This window comes from Staurois parvus, unplaced genomic scaffold (genome assembly GCF_062004578.1).
Source record: "Staurois parvus isolate SC_StPar_1 unplaced genomic scaffold, SC_StPar_1.0 ptg000397l, whole genome shotgun sequence".
Classification (NCBI taxonomy): Eukaryota; Metazoa; Chordata; class Amphibia; order Anura; family Ranidae; genus Staurois; species Staurois parvus.
Window position 1 is genome coordinate 3,078,259 of NW_028318193.1, and position 25,421 is coordinate 3,103,679.

The window sequence follows — 25,421 nt, forward strand, 5'->3', positions numbered from 1 at the left end:
GACCGTGCAATTGTCAGTTAAAATAACGCAGCGTCATATCGCAAAAAATGGCCTGGACATTCCCATATGTACACAAATATAGGGATGGTCATAGACACTGATGACAGCGGACATCAGGCTAAGAAGGGAGGTTGAAGGCCGGTCCTTTTTTCCCCAGGCGTGTGTTGGGACTGTCTATGAGGATAGGTTGGAGGTCAGCCTTTTTTTTCAGGAGTGTGTTGGACTGGATATGAGAGTAGATCGGAGGCTGGTACTTTTTTTTAGGCATGCGTTGAACCGGCTATTAGGGTAGGTTGGAGGCCAGTACTTTTTTTCAAGCGTGCATTGAACTTGCTATGAGGAGAGGTTGAAAGTCAGTACTTCTTTTTCCAGGTGTGTGTTGAACCAGCTATGGAGGGAGGTTGGAGGCCAGTAGTTTTTTTTTTTTTTTTTTGCAGGCCTGCATTGGACAGGCTATGAGGGGAGATTGGAGGTCGGTAATTTTTTTCAGGCGAATAATGGACTGGCTATGAGGAGAGATTTGTGGCCGGTAGTCTTTTGTTTCAGGTGTGTATTGGACTGGATATGAGCGTATGTTGGAGGCTGGTACTTTTTTTTTCAGGCATGCTTTGAACTTGGTAAAGGAGGATAGGCTGGAGCTCAGCACTTTTTTCAGGTGTGTGTTGAACTTGCTTAGAGGGGATGATGGAGGCCAGTACTACTTTTTTCAGGTATGTGTTGGACCAGCCATAAGGGGAGGTTGAAGTTTGATCCTTTTTTTAAGGCTTGCATTGAGCTTGCTATGATGGGAGGTTGAAGGCCAGTACTTCTTTTTGCAGGTGTGTGCTGGACTGGCTACGAGGGAAGGTTAGTATTTTTTTTCAGTAATGTTTTAGACGGTCTATAAACGGTTTCACATATGATTGCAAATACATACAAAAAAACCCTTTTTTTTTAAACTAACTATTCTGAATGTATTTCTTGCTATGCATGTCACAATTTGGAAATGACATTAGAGTGGTGTTGGGGACTGCACTGTACAGAGGAGCCTTGCCGTAGTAGTGCATATATTTGCAAATGTATCCAACATAAACCGAACACAAATTGCTGAAACATTTTAGGTTTTTTCCAATTTTGCTAGCTGGCTGGTAAGTATGCTGGAGGACTGTGCATTGTAACGTTCTGTGAACTGCCCTGCCTATGGGCAAATTACATGAAGCATCCAATCACACTTTTGTGTTGTGACAAGATGCATTACTGCAATGTAAGTCAACACGTTTCATGCATTAGCATGTTGCAGTGCCATCCATTGTCAATGGCAAACAAACACACATCTGGCAAACATGCATTGCAGCGCACCACACTGCACATCCAGGTCAGAAGAAAACACGCGTGTCCGATTATTGGTCTATTCTGGTGTGTTGGCAGCCCGTTCAATGGAACACAATAAATTGATCAGAGGAGGTGCAACTTCAACAACAGAAAAACTTTAAAAGCACAACTTCAATCTCAATAAACATGAGCTATTTTTAATCCTTATGCTGCTATCCTTCATAAAATACAAGGCTCAAAAAAATGAAAGGAACACTTTGAAAACACATCAGATCTCAATGGGGAAAAATATCATGCTGGATATCTATACTGATATGGACTGGGTAATGTGCTAGGAACGCAAGGATGCCCCATCGTTTGATGGAAATGAAAATTATCAACCTACAGAGGACTGAATTCAAAGACACTGAAAATCAAAGTGAAAAAATGATGCAGCAGGCTAGTCCATTTTGCTGAAATTTCATTGCAGCAACTCAAAATGGTACTCTGTAGTTTGTATGGCCCCCGCGTGCTTGTATGCATGCCTGACAACATCATGCTCCTAATGAGACGATGGATGGTGTCCTGGGACATTTCCTCCCATATCTGGAGCAGGGCACCACTGACCTCCTGGACAGTGAGGTGCAACTTGGCAGCGTCAGATGGACCGCAACATGATATCCCAGAGGTGTTCTATTGGATTTAGGCCAGGTGAGCGTGGGGGCCATTAAATTATCAATTCTTTCATCTTTCAGAAACTGCCTGCATACTCTCGCCACATGAGGCCGGGCATTGTTGTGCACCTAGAGGAACCCAGGACCAACTGCACCAGTGTAGGGTCTGACAATGGGTCCAAGGATTTCATCCCGAAACCTAATGGCAGTCAAGGTGCCATTGTCTAGTCTGTAGAGGTCTGTGCGTCCCTCTGTGGAAATGCCTCCCCAGACCATCACTGACCCACCACCAAACGGTCATGCTGAAGGATGTTACAGGCAATATAACATTCACAAATGGCTTCTCCAGAGCATTTCACGTCTGTCGCATGTGCTCAGGGTGAACCTGCTCTCATCTGTGAAAAGCACAGGGCGCCAGTGGTGGAGCTACTAATTCTGGTGTTCAATGACAAATGCCAATCAAGCTCTATGGTACCAGGCAGTAAGCACAGGGCCCACTAGAGGATGTCAGGCCCTCATGAAGTCTGTTTCTGATTGTTTGGTCAGAGACATTCACACCAGTAGCCTTACTGGAGGTCATTTTGTAGGGCTCTGGCAGTGCTCATCCTGTTCCTCCTTGCCCAATGGAGCAGATGCCAGTCCTGCTGATAGGTTAAGGACCATCTACGGCCCTGTCCAGATCTCCTAGAGTAACTCAGCAAGAAAAATAGTGCAGCGCTGAATCGTAGATTACCTAATGCATACAAAATTATCAATAAATAATATATGTGTAAACCAAATCACCCCCAGTGTCAATCCATACATCACATATGGAATAATACTCAAAAAATAGAAAGTGATAGCACAATGTGATAAATTGAAATACAATAAATAGTGATAACACCATATAATAAAAAAGTCCAATCAGTAAAGCGTGTGTCCAACTTCGTATAAAGTCCAAAGCAGTGTAAAAAGAAATAGATGACCAAAAATCTTCTTCCCATACCACCAACAATGTGCACTCCGCAACCTATATGCACTCACCAGAGGGATAAAAGGACATGCATGCATTACAGCCAAATGTAGTCAGACAGACATCCTAATCCCTGGTCACCATTCCAAAGTCCTTGCTCTCTACATGCTCAGTTACTCTCTATTTTTAAGCACCGCCCCATACCAGCATCCTGATCACCCCATATGCCATACCAGCATCCTGGATCACCACCATGCCCAATATCAGCCTCCTGATCACCCCATATGCCATACCAGTGACCTGATCACCAACATATCCCATACCAGCGTTCTGATCATTGCCATACCCCATATCAGCGTTTTCATCACCGCCATACCCTATAACAGCGTCCTGGCTGCTGCCAAACCAGTGTCCTGATCACAGCCATACCCCATACCAGAAAATTGACCTGGACTGGAAGAGGGTGAAAGTGTCCAGACTTGAAGTGGTTAACAGCCAGCTATTGTTAAAGACGCTGATGGCCGCCAGCTCCAAACATTTGCATCTGAACCGTATCTGGAAACTGCAGCTGAACCACTGAATAGCTGCATTGGAAATTGGCAGTGAAAACGGACAGGAAATTCACACCAGACATGTGAGAACCTATTCTTAAGCAAATTAGGTGGCCGCAATGCCCCTGTGAGGGTGACGCATTAGGCGACCGCCTATTTAAAGAGCCGCCTCTTGAGTTTTGGGCATCCCTGCCCTTTCGCAAGTTCAAATGTGCACCGAACTTGAGATAGGGCTACCCAAGTGCAGGCTCTCCCCGCTGCAGACCATCCTGAACTCAGCGGCCAGACTCATCCACCTCACCACCCGCTCCACCTCTGCCACCCCCCTCTGCCTCTCCCTCCACTGGCTCTCGATTGCCCAACGCATCAAATTTGAACTTCTAATCCTGACCTACAAAGCCGTTCATAACACTGCCCCTGACTACCTCACCAACCTGATCCCCAAGTACCACCCTAGCCGTACCCTTCGCTCCTCACAGGACCTCCTTCTATCCTGCTCCCCGGTCTCCTCCTCCCATGCACGACTGCAGGACTTCTCCAGGTCCTCCCCTATCCTCTGGAACTCACTGCCCCAATCCATCCGACTGTCGCCTTCCCTCCCCACATTCAGGCGCTCCCTCAAAACCCATCTCTTCAGGGAAGCCTACCCCACCCTCACCTAACGGCCATCCTCCCTCATTCCTCCCACCACTTCATCCCCCTCAGCCACTTCCTATTGTTCCACTACCCCCTCCCTCCTAGATTGTAAGCTTGAAAGAGTAGGGCCCTCTTACCCCTCGTACGCTGTCTGTTTTTTGTTGTACTGTGCCATGTATTGTCCCCCCTATTGTACAGCGCTGAGCAAACCCTTTGGCACTATATAAACTCGATGTAATAATAATAATAATAGGGGCAGGAATGCCTGAAACGGTCATACCATGGCTTTTGACATACATACATGCATGCATACGTTAACATGAATCACTTTTAGAGAAATAGCATAGAAAGAATGTGAACCTATCGTTATATAGATGGAGGTGTTCTGTAGCCCTGCCACACTTCCCGTCCTGGGGGGACAATGCTGCTCTCCATAGTGTGACAGTGTGATCTGTCATGTTGTTAAAAGGATATTATGCTACCCAGGACTCTCAACAAGGCAGGTTTTGGAGCTCCAGGATGTTTTTGTAATGCAGGGGAAACTGGCTTTTCAGTTTCTTCATTGTTTCATAGAGGTCCATTTTGGGACCTGGAGCCTGGAGATTTCAAAGTGATCTGGGAGGGAAGAAATTTGCAATCTTGGGACCAGATGTTAGAAATAGTCAGGACACTGATTATGCAGGTGGGTTCTGAGCTTTCTTGTACAGAGACGACCAGGGTTCTGGGCTCTACCCTCCTGAGGAGTGTGTGCAATGGAGAATCCAGAGGGGTGCACGTGTGCACTGGAAAGGACAGTTTCCAGAGCCTGAGGACCAGAGCAGCAAGGGGCTGCCAGCTGTGTGGACAGTGTTGGCAAGGAAGTGGTCTATGGGGGACAGATGAGGGTCTATAGTGGAAGGCCTGTGTAGAACCGCTGTACATAAGCCAGGAGGCTGAATAACTATTTTGTTGCAAGTGTAAGTCAGGAGGCTGGATTTGTCATTTTGCGTTGATGTGGCAAACATACATTGTATGGACTTTTTTTTTTCTGTAATAAAAGTGGGCCAAGAAACCCTTAAACAACAATTTCAGACATGGATTATACTTGCTGGTGAGCACTAGCCTGAGCTAAACAGCCTCCAAACACTACAACAGATACAGTACATTGAGTGTTGTCACCCTAGGATAGGAAGTGAACATGATCACCAGGTGAACATAAAAACTAGGTCAGCCTAATGAAAATAAAACGATGGCAGCCACCAAATCTAAAGATTGGTAAACTGCAAAAGATTTTGTTCTCGGGTTTAAATATGCTTCAACTTTCGTGGAAACATAAGAAAAAAGGAGCAGAGAAATCGCTCAGGGAAGTGTTATAAATGGGCAAAAATTTTGGAAATTATGTTTCATAAAAAGCAAATGGAGGCCTTTATCTGAAAACAACAAAATATAAAAAATACATAAACTATGTCTATCAACACCTAGAGTGTCCATCTTCCAGATTAACAGGAAGCATTCGCTGGATGCAATTGTCTTTACGGACATCCAGCCAATCCAAAACGCCAACACTAACAACTGTGATGCTCATTAAAATTGCTTTGGCTCAGCTGAACAAGCCGTCTCACATCTACACTTACTACTGTACCTCCCCAGATAACGATGTCCACAGTGTGACATAAATCAGAGCCCAGAATACCTTTACACGTGCTCCCTATATCGGAATGGACACCTTCTTGTAAGCACCGTGCACGGCCCCTTAAAACGTTAAAGACCCGTTATAGGGGAAAATATTGTATTTTGGAAAATGTAAGGTCAGTGACTGCAGAGATAGTATTCTCGGTACACAATAAATGACTAAAAAAGTGTTTCCAGTGTTGAGACTTAAAAAATTAACTCCTGTAGACATTAAAAACATAGATACAGATCCATACTTGCATGTCTAAATGCCTGTATTCGCTTATCCAATGAAACAGTATTGAAATAAATATTGAAGTAAATCTCTTTTTGATTCCTTAATTTCCAGCTTCTCTGCTCCTCCCCGATGAATGCCCAATTAGTGGGCATCACTAACACTGATCTCAGACACAGCATAATAGCCACAATCCCTGTTCACGAAGTGTGACTGGCAAAGGGGGAGTGTCAGCTAGAGTAGCCCTATCCCCTGCCTCAACCAATTCCTATAGTTGGTCAAGGGTGTGGAAATTATTTTTAAAAAATACTTATCCGGGGACTAAATAAGGGTCCCAATCTACTGGTCCCTCATGACAATTTACTTGTTCGGATATAAATAAAAAAAAATTTGCACCTCAATGCCTGTCTCCATCACCGCACACGGGGACTAGCAGGGAGGGGAGAGGCTTTGCAGTGTGACAAGCACCAATTGGGTGCTCATCAGGAAAGGGGAGTGTTGAGCTATCCTAATGCTCAGCAGAAGCCCATGTGCTCAGTGAGTAAATGAGGAGCCAACCCCAGTGGAGAAAAAAAAAAAAAAGTATTCCTTCAGGTTACTCTTGCACAGAAAACACTTAGGTGCTCAGTACTGCTGAGCAGCCAAATCAAGCTCCAGTGTAGCATGAGGATCTGTACCCCCCTGCAGCAATTGCACATGTGCTGAAATCAGGGAAAACAAGCCAAGCACCGAGCTAAAGCTGAGGTACCTAAAGGCACTTAACTTCTTACAGGCCAGACTACAACACAGGCATGGGGTGCTAGAGCTGCTGTGAAATCCCGAACACCTTCCCCCCCCCCTCCGTGTATTCCTGGGGATCGGCACTGTTAATAATGACGATGCCCAAGCTTCTGAATGCAGACCAGTAAAGTGCTGTGTTGTAGTCCAACATGTAAGGAGTTGAGCGACAGCTTGGCTTGTTTTTCCTGATTCCGGTGCAGATCTTCACGTTATGTGAAGCTGTGCATGCTGTGTAGCAGGGAGGGGGTTAAGTGTAGTGGGCTAGGTCTGGTGTGTGATACTGTGTAGGAGTGAAGGGGTTAAGTGTAGTGGGCTAGGTCTGGTGTGTGATACTGTGTAGCAGTGAAGGGGTTAAGTGTAGTGGGCTAGGTCTGGTGCGTAAAGCTATGTAGTAGTGAAGGGGTTAAGTGTAGTGGGCTGGCTAGGTCTGGTGTGTGAAGTTGTGTAGCAGTGAAGGGGTTAAGTGTAGTGAGCTAGGTCTGGTGTGTGAAGCTGTGTAGCAGGGAAAGGGTTAAGTGTAGTGGGCTAGGTCTGGTGTGTGAAGCTGTGAAGGGTTTAAGTGTAGTGGGCTAGGTCTGGTGTGTGAAGCTGTGAAGGGTTTAAGTGTAGTGGGCTAGGTCTGGTGTGTGAAGCTGTGTAGCAGTGAAGGGGTTAAGTGTAGTGAGCTAGGTCTGGTGTGTGAAGCTGTATAGCAGGGAAGGGGTTAAGTGTAGTGGGCTAGGTCTGGTGTGTGAAGCTGTGCAGCAGTGAAGGGGTTAAGTGTAGTGGGCTAGATCTGGTGTGTGAAGCTGTGCAGCAGTGAAGGGGTTAAGTGTAGTAGGCTAGGTCTGGTGTGTGAAGCTGTGTAGCAGTGAAGGGGTTAAGTGTAGTGGGCTAGGTCTGGTGTGTGAAGCTGTGTAGCAGTGAAGGGGTTAGGTGTAGTGGGCTAGGTCTGGTGTGTGTAGCAGTGAAGGGGTTAAGTTTAGTGGGCTAGGTCTGGTGTGTGTAGCAGTGAAGGGGTTAAGTGTAGTGGGCTAGGTCTGGTGTGTGTAGCAGTGTAGCAATGAAGGGGTTAAGTGTAGTGGGCTAGGTCTGGTGTGTGAAGCGGTGTAGCAATGAAGGGGTTAAGTGTAGTGGGCTAGGTCTGGTGTGTAAAGCGGTGTAGCAGTGAAGGGGTTAAGTGTAGTGGGCTAGGTCTGGTGTGTGTAGCAGGGAAGGGGTTAAGTGTAGTGGGCTAGGTCTGGTGTGTGAAGCGGTGTAGCAGGGAAGGGGTTAAGTGTAGTGGGCTAGGGCTGGTGTGTGTAGCAGTGAAGGGGTTAAGTGTAGTGGGCTAGGTCTGGTGTGTGAAGCGGTGTAGCAATGAAGGGGTTAAGTGTAGTGGGCTAGGTCTGGTGTGTGAAGCGGTGTAGCAGTGAAGGGGTTAAGTGTAGTGAGCTAGGTCTGGTGTGTGAAGCGGTGTAGCAGTGAAGGGGTTAAGTGTAGTGGGCTAGGTCTGGTGTGTGAAGCGGTGTAGCAGTGAAGGGGTTAAGTGTAGTGGGCTAGGTCTGGTGTGTGAAGCGGTGTAGCAGTGAAGGGGTTAAGTGTAGTAGGCTAGGTCTGGTATGTGAAGCGGTGTAGCAGTGAAGGGGTTAAGTGTAGTGAGCTAGGTCTGGTGTGTGAAGCGGTGTAGCAGTGAAGGGGTTAAGTGTAGTGGGCTAGGTCTGGTGTGTGAAGCTGTGTAGCAGTGAAGGGGTTAAGTGTAGTGGGCTAGGTCTGGTGTGTGAAGCGGTGTAGCAGTGAAGGGGTTAAGTGTAGTGGGCTAGGTCTGGTGTGTGAAGCGGTGTAGCAGTGAAGGGGTTAAGTGTAGTGGGCTAGGTCTGGTGTGTGAAGCGGTGTAGCAGTGAAGGGGTTAAGTGTAGTGGGCTAGGTCTGGTGTGTGAAGCGGTGTAGCAGTGAAGGGGTTAAGTGTAGTGGGCTAGGTCTGGTGTGTGAAGCGGTGTAGCAGTGAAGGGGTTAAGTGTAGTGGGCTAGGTCTGGTGTGTGAAGCTGTCTGCCTCTCCAGGGAAGGGGAAGGCTGATCTCTGAAATTTTTTAAAGCATTATATTTGTTTTTCTCTAAATTGTCCCTTCTCATCTCCAGAGCATAAAAGTATTTACTTTCCACTCAGATACACCACAATAACTTGTTGGAGGATGATTTGTTTGTTTTCTGATTTCTTATTAGAAAGGCAAGCAACTTCAGAAGCACACTGATCAGTAGGAGGGGGCAGGGAAGGAGGACAGGTGGCTCTTGCAAGGCTTTGCAGGTAGCACACACCGACTCCCCATAGCAGCCTGGCAGAGAGCGCCGAGTAATCACACTGACCAGCACAGACATGGGGAGGCAGAAGAGGGGAAGGGAAATGCAGCCATTACCATCACACTCACTTTCTTAAACACATCAGCTGCAAATGTTCATTCATATTCAGTACTAAAGCCGCTTGTTTCCCCCTGTAGTAAGGTGCATGGCTCCCCGAGGCTGATCATCTGCTTGCCCGCAGCAGGGATAAATGTCAGAGAAAACCACCTGCCCCGTTCCCCGGAATTGCATGTCCTGGGCGTTGGGCGATATGATTTGAACATCCCTGGGTCATATATGTGACTTGCTCTTCTCCTTCCTACGTGCTGGTGTTTGGGTGAACAGTCAAAAGTGATTGTAAGCTTTTTTTAAAAAAAAAACCCCAAAACATTATACTTACAGTATCTGCTCCATGCAATGATATTGCACAGGGCAGCCCCGATCCTCCTTTTCTGTGGTCGCCCGCCGGCGCTCTTTTCTCCACCTCTTCTGCGAGTGCCTTCATAGGAAGACACTTCCTATGGGGGCAATCTTGCTGGCTTGATCCCAAGCCGCACTGTTTGCATCTATAATCACAGACAGCACAGCCCAGCTCCATCACTGGATTTGATTAACAGAGACAGGAGCAAATGACTCCTGCTGCTTTCAATCTGCCCTTTGAAGAAGAAGAGGGCAGAGAGACCTGCTGCTCTTAGGCACAGCACTGAATGGAGATTAGGCTCAGGTAAGAATAATGGAAGCGTGGGGGGATCCTGTGACACAGGTGGCTTTTTACCTTAAAACAGACAATGCACGAAGGGTTAAAAAAAAACCCTTAAGCCTTTAGAACCACTTTAACCAGACACTGAATTTTACAATATGTTTATTTTAACTATGCTTTTGCTGTGACGGCAGATTTTGGCAGATGCTGAATTGCGGACATCTTCAAAAAGACATCAGCAGCATGGGATATATCTAGCTACAATGAAAACAACTTATTTTTCACTTTCATGCTTGCAAATTGCTACAATTTCTTCAAGTGACCTGGTAAAGAAAAAAATTATATCCAAGTATTTATTCTTAACTCAAAACCTTGTACTGCTCTCAGCCACCTAAAAATCTCTAAATTCCCTTTTTTGCTCTTGTGATCCAACTTCCTGTAGGGTGGCCATCTTTGTTCTGCATAGTGCCACTGTATGAACATAACCACCCTGCCTTGCTCGCTGCCAAGATGGACTGTGAACTATGGTATTTCTAATGTGCATAGGGAAGTGCACATGACTGCAGCTAACGTGCACTGCTCATTGCATACAAATGGAAGTGAGAAGGAAAAGACGAGAATTGGAAGATCAGAAAAAGATGTTACAAGAAAAACATACTAAGCAAAAATTTCAGTAAAAATAAATGACAGGACTATTTAGTGGATGCGTATGAACTATTTTTGGATAATAAGGTTTAGTGTCACTTTAAGCACCTCTGCCAGACACCATAGCCAAGAAAGTGATACTACTTTCTCTCTTAGAGTTAAATACAGTGGCATCGCCGTTCATCTGCAGTCTACACAAAGAATGAAAAGAGAAGAGAGAAGAGTTGATTACTTATCAGCATGCTTGCTGTCAGTAAATGTGCATGCAGTAGATCCTGATTAGAATTACCCACTCCCTCTCTATGTTCTGCTGTCTACAGCATGTTTGTTATCAATAAGCTTTTGCAAAGCATTTGGAAATATATGAACAGCATTCTTGAGTCTTTTAAAGCACCCTTCAGCTTCAGCACAACTGACTGCCCCCCTATGCGGTTTCTCCCTCCATGACTGTACAGGGACTGCAAGTGGCCAATACCAAGAAAAATCCAGGTATCTACATTACATGTGTAAGTTAGGTTGCTGGAACTTGAATACATATAAGGTGAATGAGCTGCATTCATTTGCATTTTTCATAACTACCTGGAATTCAGCTTTAATTACTTTTAAAGAAATACACAACTGCATTAGATATTTTGGTATATACAGTATATATATATTTGCCTAGAGTCCAGCTTTATTACAATTGCTGTTCAGCAACTGCTGTAACAGTTTCTTCCTCCATGGGGAGAGTTCAATACTGATTTTAATATGAATCTGTGAGGTCACTGATTTCTCGAGTCCAATTTTTATCCTGTGTTGAGCCCTGATGAAGTGGAGTGGTGTTGCCCCCACAACGTACTGACTTTATCAAAAATTACAATGATCTTGGATTCTTTTATTCAATTTTACTCTGGTGCTCCTGTCTATACGTTAAGGTTTAACACAAATGTGGGCCTGCATGTGACAAATGTTCCAAACTTGTACAACTCCCAGACAATAGACAGTTGTGGGGAGATTTACTAAAATGGGTGCACACAGAACCTGGTGCAGCTGTGCATAGTAACTAATCAGCTTCTAACTGCAGCTTATTCAATTAAGTTTTAATTACCCCTGGTCCACATATCCACGTTCCTGCGGTCTGCATTTTGCAGGGGCACGAGAGCCCATTCATTTGAATGGACTCCCATGCCTCGGGATACAGAGGGAAGAAGTCCCTGCATTTCTGAAAACGCAGCCCGCATGGGAACCTCGGTTCCCAGTATGGTTGCACTTTCCAGTGTGGGCGGCGTGCCATTATAATTAATGGCACCCGCCCGCGGGTCCGCATTCCTCTGTGTGGGTGGTGGGGCTGCACGGATTTTTGTGCGGATCTGCAGCGGCACCACTCACACATATGTGAACCTAGCCTAAAACCAGGAAGCTGGTTGATTACTATGCCCAGCTGCACCAGATTCTGTGTGCAGCCGTCTTAGTAAATCTTCTCCTCAATGTGCTTCAAAAATCATATTACAGACATCTAACTTTTCAACATGATTTACTTTAATTTTAATAGATGTATTCATATTTTAACAATATCTGCTCCAGTTTCAATGTATAGTGAGGAATACACTCACCTTTTCTTTTCTGTGTTTCTCTTCTTTGGAAACATTGTCAGCAGGAGCTATGTCACCCACAATGCTTTCAGCCATGTCATGTACAAGAGCAAGTCGTACACACCTAAACAAAACAAATACAAAAGCATGAAGTTCAGACAACTGAACGTTCGACCTATACGAGCTAAACAAACATCCCATTCCAAAACAATTAATGTGGAGTTGGCTCTCTCTTGGCATGCAACAGGATTTTGGAGCGTGCATCAAATAATCGGTACCCATTCAGCCAAAAGAACATTTGTGAAGTCAGGTACTAATGCTGGATGCGAAAACTTGGCTTGCAATCTCCATTCCTATTTAAAAAGGTGTGCAGCTCATTCTACTGGCAATGTTTGTCAGTGGAGATTGCATAATGTACTTAAATTTATGCTCCTGTTAACAATGGATGCAGCTGAAGGACCTGAACTCAATCTTTTCAAGGGGTGTTCACAATCTTTTGGCCATACAGTGTACCTTGAAACCTCTAATTAAAAACAAACACCGTGCAATCATAAATATATAACTTATAAATCCTCCTAAAAGTTAATGTGATTAAATTAATTACAACATTAATCAAAATATAAATAAATGTAATCAATGCTGAAAACAAAAGTCCATCATAATTTCTTCCACCTCTATAAAGTCACTTTAAATGTTCCTTTACACTATTAGATCCTCCCGTTTTAACACCACTCTTTTAACCACGTGCCCTCCAGAGGATTTACCTCCCTTCCTGACCAGGCCATTTTTGCGTTACAGAGCTGCGTTACTTTAACTGACAATTGCGCTGTCATGTAACGCTGCACCCAAATAAAATTTACGTCCTTTTTTCCCACAAATTACGTTTTTTTTCGGTGGTATTTGATCGCCTGCGAGTTTATTTTGTTGGGCTATTAAAAAAAAAACCAAAAAACTAAATTTCATAAATTTAGGCCAAAATGTATTCTGGTACGTCTTTGCTAAAAAAAAAAAATCTCAATACGTGTAAATTAATTGGTTTACGTGAAAGTTATAGTGTTTACAAATGGCGGTATATATACTGGGATATATATATATATATATATTACTACTAATGACGGCGATCAGCGACTTATAGCGGGACTGCAGCAGGCATTCTGACACTGGGGGGAACTGACTTGGGGTCACTGACATCTCCAGTGACACCAATACAGTGATCAGTGCTGATAAGAAGCACTGACACTGTACTAATGGCACTGGGCAGGAAGGGGATAACATATGGGGCGATCATTGGGTTAACTGTGTGCTGTTTTACTTGGGGCTGTGTCTGTGTGTTTCGCTATAAGCACACTGCTTTGCATGGCTGTGCTGTGCACAACCATGCAAAGCAGTGTGCACAAGCTGAGAGTGAGGAGAACTGTTTGGTTTACTAACAATTCTCTCCCCCATTGGAGGTCCTCAGCAATCACCAGGCGCCGGCGAGTAATCACCAGCCGGAACCTGGTGACTGACAGCCACGGCCGCAAATGGCAGCACAGGTAGAGAGCGCGCCCCCCCCTACCCGGAAATGAAAAATCACGTATATATTTGGACACACAGTTATATCATGGATATGGGCTGAAAGTGCACACTCTCAGGTTTAATTTGAGGGTATGTACATCCAAATTGGAGGAAGGGTTTAGGAATTACAGCTAGTTAGAGGCATGGTGAGTTTTTTTACATTTTTGCCAAAATTCTTTGGAAAACAATAAATGTACATAATTTTTTTTTCACAAAGTTTTCATTTTAAGTTGTTTCTCACACAGAGCATATGCATACTTAGAATTACACCTCAAAACACTTTTTGCTACTGCTCCTGAGTATGGAGATACCACAGAGGGGCCCAAAATCCAAATAACACTTTCAGGCGTTCTAGGGGCATAAATTATACATCTAATTTCCTGATTGCCTATCACATTTTTTTGGAGGCCTTTTACTTGGGTGAACTGCACTGCTGGTGCTACCATGTCACAGGGAGGTATTGTGCTGCTGGTGGTTGCCTGCTGCTTGCCTCATTTTTCTTGTTGGGACCATCTTCTCCTCAGTATGGGTTACTGAACCGCTGCCGTCCACGGACACATATTCAGAATCACTGTACTACTCTCACCTGTCATGCTCAGAATCTGCAATGCCTCCACACTGGTACATTTTTTTGAACATGGAATTCAGATTCTGGTAAAACTGTACTGCTGTGGCAGTGATCAGGATACTAGGGCTGGTGTACATCATTCTGGCATCACTACAATAAGGAACACTTGCTTTTCTGGGTCTAGTGTGGGGGTGATTACAATGCTGGTATGGCATGGATCAGGATACACTGCTATGGTGGTGATCAGGACGTTGGTGTGGTGGTGATCAGGATGTTAGAAAGTCAGTGATCAGCACGTTGGTGTGGTGGTGATCACAACACATCCTTATGGTGGTAATCAGGACACTCTGTTATAGATGTGCTCATGACACACTGTTATAGTGGTGATTAAGACGTGGTGTGGCTTTGAACACTGGTGCTAGAGTACAAATGGTCACTGCAATCAGAGACACTGTTCCAGGCAGCATTAGTGAGACTGGGACAGGAGACAGGTGGCTCGTGACAGGAAAATGGGAGAAATGCGCACTCACCGACCGCGCATAGGAAATGCGCATATAAGTATCAAACAGCAGGTAGATGGTGAGGCATCCCTCAGGAGAAAAGGTCATCAAGCTTGGGTGAAGTGGTAGATCAGCTGGACTCAGAAGAACTCCTTAAGGGATGTGTGGGTGAACAACCTGGATACAGGGCTCCTTTCTCTGTCTCCTGCAGGTTGTTCACCCACACATCCTTAACCTCTTGCCGACCGCGCATAGCCGAATGACGGCTTCACCGCGGCCGGCCAGTTCTGGGTGGACGTCGGGGGCATCGGGGGCGCGCACCCGGCGATCTCCGTGATCGCTGTGTCCTACGGACACAGCTGATCACGTAATGTGGTAAAAGGCCAATCACAGCGGCCTTTTACCACGTGATCAGCGGTGTCCAATGACACGCTGATCACAGGGAAATGCAAGTGCCGGTTCTCGGCTGCACTTTCCTCACGCTGTCAGATCGTGAGGAAAGTACTGCCGAGAACCGGCAGTTGTCAGAGCGGGGATCGGCACCGATCATCAGGGCACTGATGATCAGTGCCCTGATGATCGGTGCCCAGCAGTGACACCCGCAAGTTCCGCCCAGCAGTGTGCCCACTAGCTCCGCCCACCCGTGCCCAGCAGTGCACCCACCTGTGCCCAGCAGTGCACCCACCTGTGCCACTCTGCAGTGCCACCTACCTGTGCCCAGAAGTGCCACCTACATGTGCCCAGCAGTGCCACCCACCTGTGCCCACCCACCTGTGCCCACCAGTGCCACCCACCTGTGCCCACCCACCAGTGCTGCCCACCAGTGCAGCCCAGCAGTGCTGCCAGTCAGTGCCACCAGTCAGTGCCCAGGGGTTGTGCCAGTCAGTGCCGCCAGTCAGTGCCCAGCAGTGATGCCAGTCAGTGCCGTCTATCAGTACCCATAATCAGTGTCACCTATCAGTGCTGCATATCAGTGCCGCCTATCCGTGACCCCTAATTAGTGCTGTCTATCAGTGCCGCCTATCCGTGCCACCTCATTAGTACTGCCTATCAGTGCCCTTTAGTGCTGCCTATCAGTGCCCATCAGTGCCGCCTCATCAACGCACATCAGTGAAGGAGAAAAAAATACCTGTTTGAAAAATTTTATAAAAGAAACAAATAAACTTTTTTTTTTTCAAATTTTTTGCAATTTTTTTTTATTTATAGCGCAAAAAGTAAAGCGCCCAGTGGCAATTAAATACCACCAAAAGAAAGCTCTATTTGTGAGAAAAAAATGATCAAAATTTCATATGGGTACAATGTTGCATGACCGCGCAATTGTCAATCAAAGTGTGGCAGCGCTGAAAGCTGAAAATTGGCCTGGTAAGGAAGGGGGTATAAGTGCCTGGTAGGCAAGTGGTTAAAGGAGTCCTCTGAGTCCAGCTGATCTACCACTTCACCCAAGCTTGATGACCTTTTCTCCTGAGGGATGCCTCACCATCTACCTGCTGTTTGATACTTATACATTTCTCCCATTTTCCTGTCACAAGCTTTTATGAGATATCTACAGCTGTGTAAATTTTATTGGTGCTATGTATGAGTTTTACTGATTGCACAAACTTTTAAACAAACTTTTAGCCATATAATTATTTATCTTAGCGCTGCACTTCATTTATTTATTAGTACATGAGGTTATTGTGACTTCCTCTAGTGTTCTAGCTGCTATTTCTTTTATGAGCGCTCACTTTAACCTTTTTTAGGAGACAGGTGGCTGGCTGCAAAGTATGCACAGTACACGACTGTCAGTGATCAGGAACACTGTGAGCTGTGTGTGCTGTGTAAACACTGTGTGAGCAGGGATAGAGCTGGAAACTGGTACATGCAGCTTTTGTTTACATCTGTGTGAAGCAGTGATTGGAAACAGAGATCACATGGTGCAGGGCAAATTTCATTGGTTCTATACTATATCATGTGATCGGCTGCGTCCAGGACAACACACTGATCACTGGGCTTGCAGGTGCACACTCTAGGAGCCGCACATGAGCCTATGAAGCAGAGGGACATATGGGTATGTCCACCCACATCAGCGCTGCTCCTGTCTGACAGTTTTTATACACTGGCTGGACGAGAAGTGGTTAAAGCAGAGCTCCAGCCAAAAATAATATAAAAATGAATAGCTCATTAAAAGTTAAAATAAAAAAAAAACAGCTTTTGCTGAAGTGCTTAGCTTTAAACCATAGATTTTCCCCAAAGTATTTTCCCACTAGATGTCCTCAGTCTGATGACCAACATCATTCAACCCACTTCCTTTGAGCCCAGGCCATCCTGGAGTAGCCCTAGCTTTTGACAGGACAGTGAAATAAGAAACAGCAAAGTGATGAACTCATCTCTTTGCATTCTCTTCCTAACATGCTTCTTGTCAGCATATCATCTGACTGGCATCTTGTGCTGCCTCTTCCTCACACACTTTGCTGTGCAGGGAGTGCCAGAGGCTGATACCAGGTCAAATTCACTGCTTGCATTTAAAACAAGTTTAATTATGTATTAATGATTTCAGAGCTGTATTAATTTTGTGTATTTTATGTCTACCTAGAGGTTGGTTTTAAAGCTTATCTAAACCTCAAAACAAAAATGTTATATGTTGCAGCCTACCAATGCTTAGATAAGGTGGCTGCATTCATTTTCTTTTTTCAGGTTCTCTTTCACCTGGTAATTCTGGGAATAACATTTCCTGTATCCATACGGCTTATGCACATTTGTCCATTAAATCTATGAAGGGAGTCATGGTAGCCGGCAAGGCTAGACATCAATTACACTATATTGGGACACCTGCCTTTACGCGCACATAAACTTTAACAGCATCCCAGTCTTAGTCTGTAGGGTTCAATATTGAGTTGGTCGACCCTTTGCAGATATAACAGCTTCAACTCTTCTGGGAAGGCTGTCCACAAGGTTTAGGAGTGTGTCTATGGGAATGTTTGACCATTCTTCCAGAAGCGCATTTGTGAGATCAGGCACTGATGTCAAATGAGAAGGCCTGGCTCGCAGTCTCCGCTCTAATTCATCCCAAAGGTGTTCTATTAGGCTGAGGTCAGGACTGTGCAGGCCAGTCAAGTTCCTCCACCCCAGACTCACTCATCCATGTCTCTATGGACCTTGCTTTGTGCACTGTTGTGCAGTCATGTTAGAACAGGAAGAGGCCATCCCTAAACTGTTCCCACAAAGTTGGGAGCATGAAATTGTACAAAATGTCTTGATATGCTGATGCTTTACGGGCTCCCTTCACTGGAACTAAAAGCCCAAGCTCAAGCCCTGAAAAACAACCTCACACCAAAGTCCCCCCTCCAACAAATTTTACACTTGGCACAATGCAGTCAGGCAAGTACAGTTCTCCTGGCAACCACCAAACCCAGACACGTCTATTGGATTGCCAGACAGAGAAGCGCGATTCATTGCACTTGGTGATGTAAGGCTTGGATGCAGCTGCTCGGCCATGGAAACTCATTCCATGAAGCTCTTTATACACTGTAGTTGTGCTAATCTGAAGGCCACACGAAGTTTGGAGGTCTTTAGCTATTGACTCCGCAGACAGTTGGCAACTTCTGTGCTTCAGCATTTGCTGTCTCCGCTCTGTTATTTTGTGTGGCCTACAACTTTGTGGCTGAGTTGCTGTTGTTCCCAGTTGTTTCCACTTTATTATAATACCACTAACAGTTGACTGTGGAATATTTAGTAGCATGGAAATTTTAGGGATGGACTTATTGCACAGGTGACAACCTATCATGCTACCACGCTTGAATTCACTGAGCTCCTGAAAGCGACCCATTAATGTTTATAGAAGCAGTCTGCATGCCTAGGTGCTTGATTTTATACACCTGTGGCCATGGAGGTGAATGTAACACCTGAATCCAATGATTTGGAGATGTGTCCCAATACTTTTGGCGATACAGTGTATGTCTTCCTATGTTTCTATTACATGCAGTTGGGGAGATTACTACTTTACGCAAGCTTTATGATTCCAGTTTAACTCCGATACTTTCACAGCCGGTTTCCCTTAATTAAAGTATAACTAAAGGCAACATTTATTTTAGTTTTGACAGAGTGAAGAGGGATTAGAACACCTGTCAGTTATTTTTGTATGTGCCCCCAGGGAGATTCGCCCTCTCTATTTGTCCTGTTTATCATTATCATTGAAAGTAAAAAAAAAAAAAAAAATTTGGGGTTGTCCCCAGAAAGAATAGAGGGGAAGTCTTTCAATAGGGGCACTCGTTCTGGTGACCTGGGGGTCCCCAAGGGATTCCCTCTCAATTCCTGTTTTGCTATGGGACAGGAAGAGTAGAGAGATCTCTGAAATGGGACATAGATGGAGCAAAATCGGAGTTAGACTTACCGGTAACAGCCCATGAGATATAGGAACCTCCTCCAACAGGAACAGGAAACGCATTATCAAATGCCCTTTAAAAAAGAGGTCCCTCTGCTGAACTGGCCAGTTTTAAACAAGAACCGAAGGACAAAACCTGAATAAAACATATACCCACAGAAAAAAAAACAACATAACACAAGGTTGGGAATTCGGCTGTCCTGGAAGACTCCTGGAAATAGTGTTACCGGTAAGTTTAACTCCAGTTTTCCCAAATCGTCTTTCAGGACAGCCCATGAGATGATTAGCAAGAACTTACTAGATTATGGAGGGTCACTAAAAACCCAAAGTCCTTTAATACTGTACCCTTGAGATTAGCATAACGTCATCAAAGTAACTGACATCCATAAATAGTAGAAACATAATCAGCTATCACAGGGGTGGGCAACTGTGGCCCTCCAGCTGTTGTAGAACTACAAGTCCCATGAGGCATTGCAAAACTGACAGTTACAAGCATGACTGCCAAAGGCAGAGGCATGATGGGACTTGTAGTTCACCAACAGCTGGAGGGCCACAGTTGCCCACCCCTGAGCTAGCAGTTAGGCTCAGTTCACGCTACTGCGACCTGAAAGTTGTGTGACTTTGCCAGGAGACTTCCCGGACCTGATGTGACTTTCATGCCATGTGACCCCTGCCTGGGTAATCTTCCTGTAATGTCAGATCCAAATCACATCAATATGAGGATCTCACTTGGAGGTGACTTCCATCAAAGTCTATGGACACAAGTCGGAAAGAAGTAGCCCCGAAGTAGTACAGGAACCCCCTCCAAAATCAGAGCGAATACAGTAGAGCTAAATAAGGCAGCTCCCACCGACCAGCACAGGACCCCACATGCCATACAACCTGGGGCCTCACAAGCCGAATCTCAAGCTGTGGCAGTGCGAACCGAGCCCAGGACACAAACATGAAATAATGTCTGTAATGACACAAAAATACAGAATTGCAACATGTCCCAGGCATGCACACGGGTTACCAGGTAACTAGACAACCTGCGACATGTGTAAAATATGGTTATATCTCATACCAATTTGTTTTAGCACAATGACAGACACAACATAAAGGCAGCAATATAAGCTTTCACACCATCTACACATGAAGCCATGGAAGAGGTATAACATTGGGATACAGTGTAGACACCACCCAAAATGCAGAAGTACAGCACATAACATGCAAAATGGACTTGGGATTATAAATGTAAATTTGCTGCAACACTCCACACTAAGTGAAGCAATGCAAAGCCAAGACATTCCATAAAATTCCCTAACACATTGGAGAAACCAAAATTTCTACCCATGTGCAAAGGAAGCTATGAAGAGGGAACCACTGTGGTATAAGAGACCTGCAGAGCAATTCCAGGACATTCTCTATATGTTCCAAACAGATTACACATGCACTACAAGAAAGTCATGTAGAAGTTTAAAAGCTGTGGTCTAGGATGGATAACACCAAAAGAGCACCAAAAAGAACCACACACACTCTTTAGGTCCTAGTGTTAAAACACACAAATTGGCTGAACAACTCTGCCAAACAAATGTTACAAAACCGTAAAGACATTATTTAAATGACTAAACCTCTGCAAAAGTAGGACTATCCCGACGTATAGACAGAATTTCATGACAGAGATTAACACTGTGGTATGGGATAGACATAGCAAACATAATAGGACAGCACATGCAAAACCAGTAGCACAAAATGGCTATTACATATCACGCCCAAGGTACTAAGTACAACATAAAACCTTAGGGCCAAAAGACAGACTTGTGCAAAGGCTATAAATGTCCCCGGAGACAGAACTCTATCACAGAGAATATATATGGCAAAGATGAGCCCCCACATAACCATTGAGACTTATGTAGGCAAATCCCAAGTGAGTGGAGGTCATAGTATACCAGGTAATAAGTCCCCCATGAAGAGCTGTAAAGTTTACAATTCATTCTCTCAAGCTCTGCATTAGTGGCAATAGAAGGCTTTGTGAGACAGGTGGAGATTAAACTACTGCCAGCTGAGTTGTGTTAACAGACTGCAGATTGTACCTTGTAGGAAGGTAAGCCAAACCCTTGTAAGGCAGTCACACATCAGGTAACAGATAATAGAAACAATTAAGCTGAATTCATGTGATCTGTGAGCCTACGGTGGATTGGAAAACCCTTTCTTTCCCCCCCTTCTTGTAAGCTCTAAAAATGTGCTAGCAAACAGAGTAACAACTAGTATACTAGTGTGCAAAAACAGACACTTTCCCCTGAACGTCAAGCCTACTGGATAGTCCTAAAAGGACATCCACATTTACTAGAGACAATAAACCTTGAAGATTTAACCTCCTTGATGTCAATATATTTGAATGTCAAAGCGGTACATTATTTTGCATGGAAATTTATTTTATATCGTAGGGCTGTAATTCTTAGGCATAGCTCACTTAAATCTGTCCAAAAAAAAAAAAAAAAGAGTTTAGTAAACATCCCGGGTATGATGAAGTTTGAAACACAAAATGCCCTTGCATCATCTGGTCAAACAGGAACACAGCCAGGCCACAAACCAAAGCAGCTACCACATGCTTCCCCACTGAAATGACCTATAGTGGAGACAGTGCACGCACCCAGAAACCCGGACTGGGAACCCATGCTGGTCCCGGTCAATGTGGTGTGTCCCTTCCAGACATGGCCTTTCTAAGGCACAGAAGGAGAAAGGGAACCAAGCTACCTCCATCCAATACTAAGGAGTGGTCCTGGAGGGCCATCTTGCAGTAAATCCTAGTAGCTGCACCCAGTGGAGCAAGGTAGGTAAAGTAGTGGGTGGAAGAAAAGGATAGCTAGAGAAATAAAGGCCTCCCTCATCCAGGTTCCAAGTGATGCATCTCCTCTGTCTGAAGGAAACACAAAAAACTGACCAGTTCAGCAGAGGGACCTCATTTTAAAAGGGCATTTGGTAATGCGTCTCCTGTTCGTGCTGGAGGAGGTGCCTATATCTCATGAGCCGTCCTGGAAGACGATTTGGGAAAATAATCCCAGAGTAATAACCCTCCATTACTCTGTCCAAAATGGAAATGAAAAAAAAAAAAGTTTTGCCAACAGTTCTACATTTATATGCCAGGGACCTGAAGACAAGTGAAGAACCAGTCTGCGTGAGGACAACGCTGGATCCCTGGACAGGTAAATGTCCTTTTATTAAAACTCAGCGCTACTGACTGACTTTTTTTTTTTTTTTGGGGGGGGGGGGGTGACTGGAGCTCCTCATTAATTTCATTATATATGTGTTACTTTAAACCAAGTGATGTAATCACTGGGTATCTGTACTTCTCTATGCAAGGGAGACAGATTATGGCAGTTCAAAGGGTCTAGCAGGGTGCATTCTACTCCATGGCCATCTTTAAATATACAGTATATGTAATAACACAAAAGCATACCTGTCTCTGTTTAATGTTTTGTCTTCTGTTAACATTGCCATAACTGCCATCCTGTACATATGGTCTGAGACACTTTCTGGCTTCTCAACATGGCTGTATACCCAGCCTGTCCTTGGTATTCTCTGCAAAAACAAAAAAAAAGAAAAGAAAAAAGAAACAGGTCCTTTAGTTTGCATTAAATGTGGTAAGAATAAGTGGGACATGTTTGTGACAGAGATGAGTTTGATTAGTGAGTAACCAGGCATACTATGTACCCAGTACTTATTCAGGTTGGGAGGGAGGGCTGTATATCTGTGGGCCTCCTTATCTTAAAGTGGGCTCACAGATTCTGCTAAGTCTCCCTCCACAGGGCCAGGTTTGTGGGAAGAGGCCCTTATCCTCATTAGCATGGGTACAAGGTGCGCCCCCCCATGTGGAAGATCTGTTGCTTGGCATGGTTCAGAAATGGGGTTGGCTGACTACCCTATGTAAGGTTTAACATTTACGCAAAACTTTGATAAATATTTAAATTCTTGTAATTGTATTACTATAAAATAATATTGTACATTTGTCAATTCTGTAACTTCAATTATATATGTATCTTTTTTTGTATATTCTATAAAACAAAGCAATAAATTTGTCTAAATGTTACAAAAGGGATTATTTATTAAACATACAAGCAAAAAATTTTATTTTTAAAAGGGGACTATTGTTCAGTTTTAACAACAACACCACCTCCTTTGTAGGTGTCAGGTAGGTGTCCAACTACACAACCTTCAGCCCTGGTTCACACTGATGCTGTGCGCAATTTCCGTTTTCTGTGCCAATTCTGCACCGCATTAGAATTGCACCCTGTTCATGCAAACCGCTGCAGGTGTGTATGTTAAGTTAACAACACCCCGAAAGCGGTCTGCAAAACGCGGTGCGATGTGCAGAATAGGATCGCATAGGTGTGAATATGCATGCGATCCAATTTTAGAGAGGACCAAAAAAAGGGGTGCTGTGCTATTAGAGACATACAAAATGTATGGCTCCAATCGCACTGCACACAAATTGCATGTGATTTGCACAGGAATGAGGTGCGGTTCCTGTGCGAATCACATGCGATATACCGTACCACATATATGTGAACTCGGGCTAAAGGATGGGTGAACCTTTGGGAACGTGTTACATGCTCAACTCTAAAAACAGGTGAAACATTTAACATGTTCCCACTGCTGCCTCTAGTGACAGCAAGCCGGGGATCTTCTAACTAGCTGTCACAATTTAAGAAAAAATGCTCCGCCCACCCGGCCGTGTCATTCATTCACAGAGTTTAGTGAATGGGAAACCACAAATACCACCAGCCTTTGCGTTTCACAGCTTGTAGTTTTCAATGAACTACCCGAGCGCGGTTGATAGCTTCTTGATGGTTCCTTACACTGTGTAGCTGTCTGCCCATACAAAGTACGAGCACACAGCTTACACTGACAGTCTGCAGGAGCAATGCACTGCACCTGCGATCTGCTGTTCGCAGGTGTAATGCTTTCGAGGCTCATAAAAATCAAAAAAATAAAAATTAATGCACTTTTTTGTTACCAGCAAAAAGATGTGCATTTATTATTTTATTTTTAAAGTGAACTTATCCTTTAACTGTATTCACTCATGTGCAACAATGCAGACACAATGAAAAGTTTCTATCTAACCATTAATTTAAAGTGGCGCTCCACCCAAAAGGGGAAGTTCCGTTTTAAGGCTTTGTCCCTCCACTCCCAGTTAAGGACTGGCATCTTTGAGGTGCCAGATTTTGACAGGCACCCACTCCCATTGTGATCGCCTAGGCAGAGAGAAAGTTCTCCCTCTGCAGTCTTCTGGGACACGCGAAAGGACCCAGGGGACTGCAGGACCATTCACAAAACACAGCGCCATTCACACATGCACAGAGAGCACCCAGCTCAAGCCACGTACCCACACTTAAGATGCTGGCACTAGGGACACAGGATGGCCGGAGAACATGACTGCGGGGAGGACACCACTGGATTCTAGGTCAGGTGAGTGGCTGTTTTTTTAAAAGTCAGCAGTTGCAGTTTTTGCAGCCGCTGACTTATTTTGTTCACCAGAGACTGGAGCTCCGCTTTAAGATGCCTTTATGCTGGTAAGCCATTTTTTCAAATATATCAGAAACTTTGTACAATAATCTTTAAATAAGTGGTCTATGACTCTTATTAGAAGATCCATTATATGTTTAGAAATATTCACAATGTTTTGTTGTCATTTTAATCACCAAACCACTAATCGCTTATCAATTACTATTACCACTGAAACACTCCTATATGACCCTATTTTTATTATCAATATCCCCAGTCATGTGTTGATCCTGTTCATAGTCTTCTCTTCCTTTCCTGGTCTTGGTGTTTCTTCAGGTATTCACATAAAGTGTCTGCCTTACTGGTACACTTTCTATTTGTTTACCAGTTTGTCCTCTCAGAAAAGATAGGAGAGGATGACTGAAGGAAAATGTTGATGTTGGGGAGAAACATTACAGCCATCAATCAGCTTTCACCAACCTGTAAACTGCAGAGTTTGACCTGGATGATGGGCTTGCTTAAAAAGATAAGGGGGAATTAAGCAGATTATGCTATAGGTGGGTTGTTTGAAGGTATAATAAAATATATATTTTTTTAATGGGCCTTTATAATACAATTTTTAAACTTTTTTTTATAAAGACCTTTAAAAAATAATTTTATAAATGTATTTTAAAATAAAAATTATACTTTATCTCTTTGCTTTAGACATCTAATCCTTGAAACACACACACACACGAAAATCAACAATAATGTTAAATAAACAGTTGTGTTTTTGGATTTTGTTTTTTTTAATGTTCTTGTTAAACATAAAAAATAAATTGGATCATTTATGGGTGAGCGTTTAACTGCTGAACATACATACTGAACTTCAGACAGTTTCTGCTGAACTTTTCAAACTACAGTACAGGCTTAATAGTCTTTTCATGGACTCATGCAGAGAACAGAGGGGAACCACACTCTGTACTTTGGATT

General features: G+C 44.2%; 2 protein-coding genes across 2 annotated transcripts in view; one reads left to right on the forward strand and one right to left on the reverse strand.

The window, feature by feature from the left end:
• Positions 1-25,421, forward strand: part of TPD52L1 (TPD52 like 1) — a 202,160-nt gene that overhangs the window by 175,796 nt on the left and 943 nt on the right. The gene's annotated exons all lie outside the window — the stretch shown is intronic.
• HDDC2 (HD domain containing 2) overlaps positions 1-25,421 on the reverse strand; it is a 48,865-nt gene that overhangs the window by 18,379 nt on the left and 5,065 nt on the right. Inside the window, exons 2-3 of the mRNA XM_089686443.1 lie at positions 22,405-22,526; positions 12,002-12,104 (exon numbers count right to left, since the gene is read on the reverse strand). Of these exons, the coding sequence (XP_089542569.1) occupies positions 12,002-12,104; positions 22,405-22,526 (225 nt within the window). The remainder of the gene's footprint in view (positions 1-12,001; positions 12,105-22,404; positions 22,527-25,421) is intronic.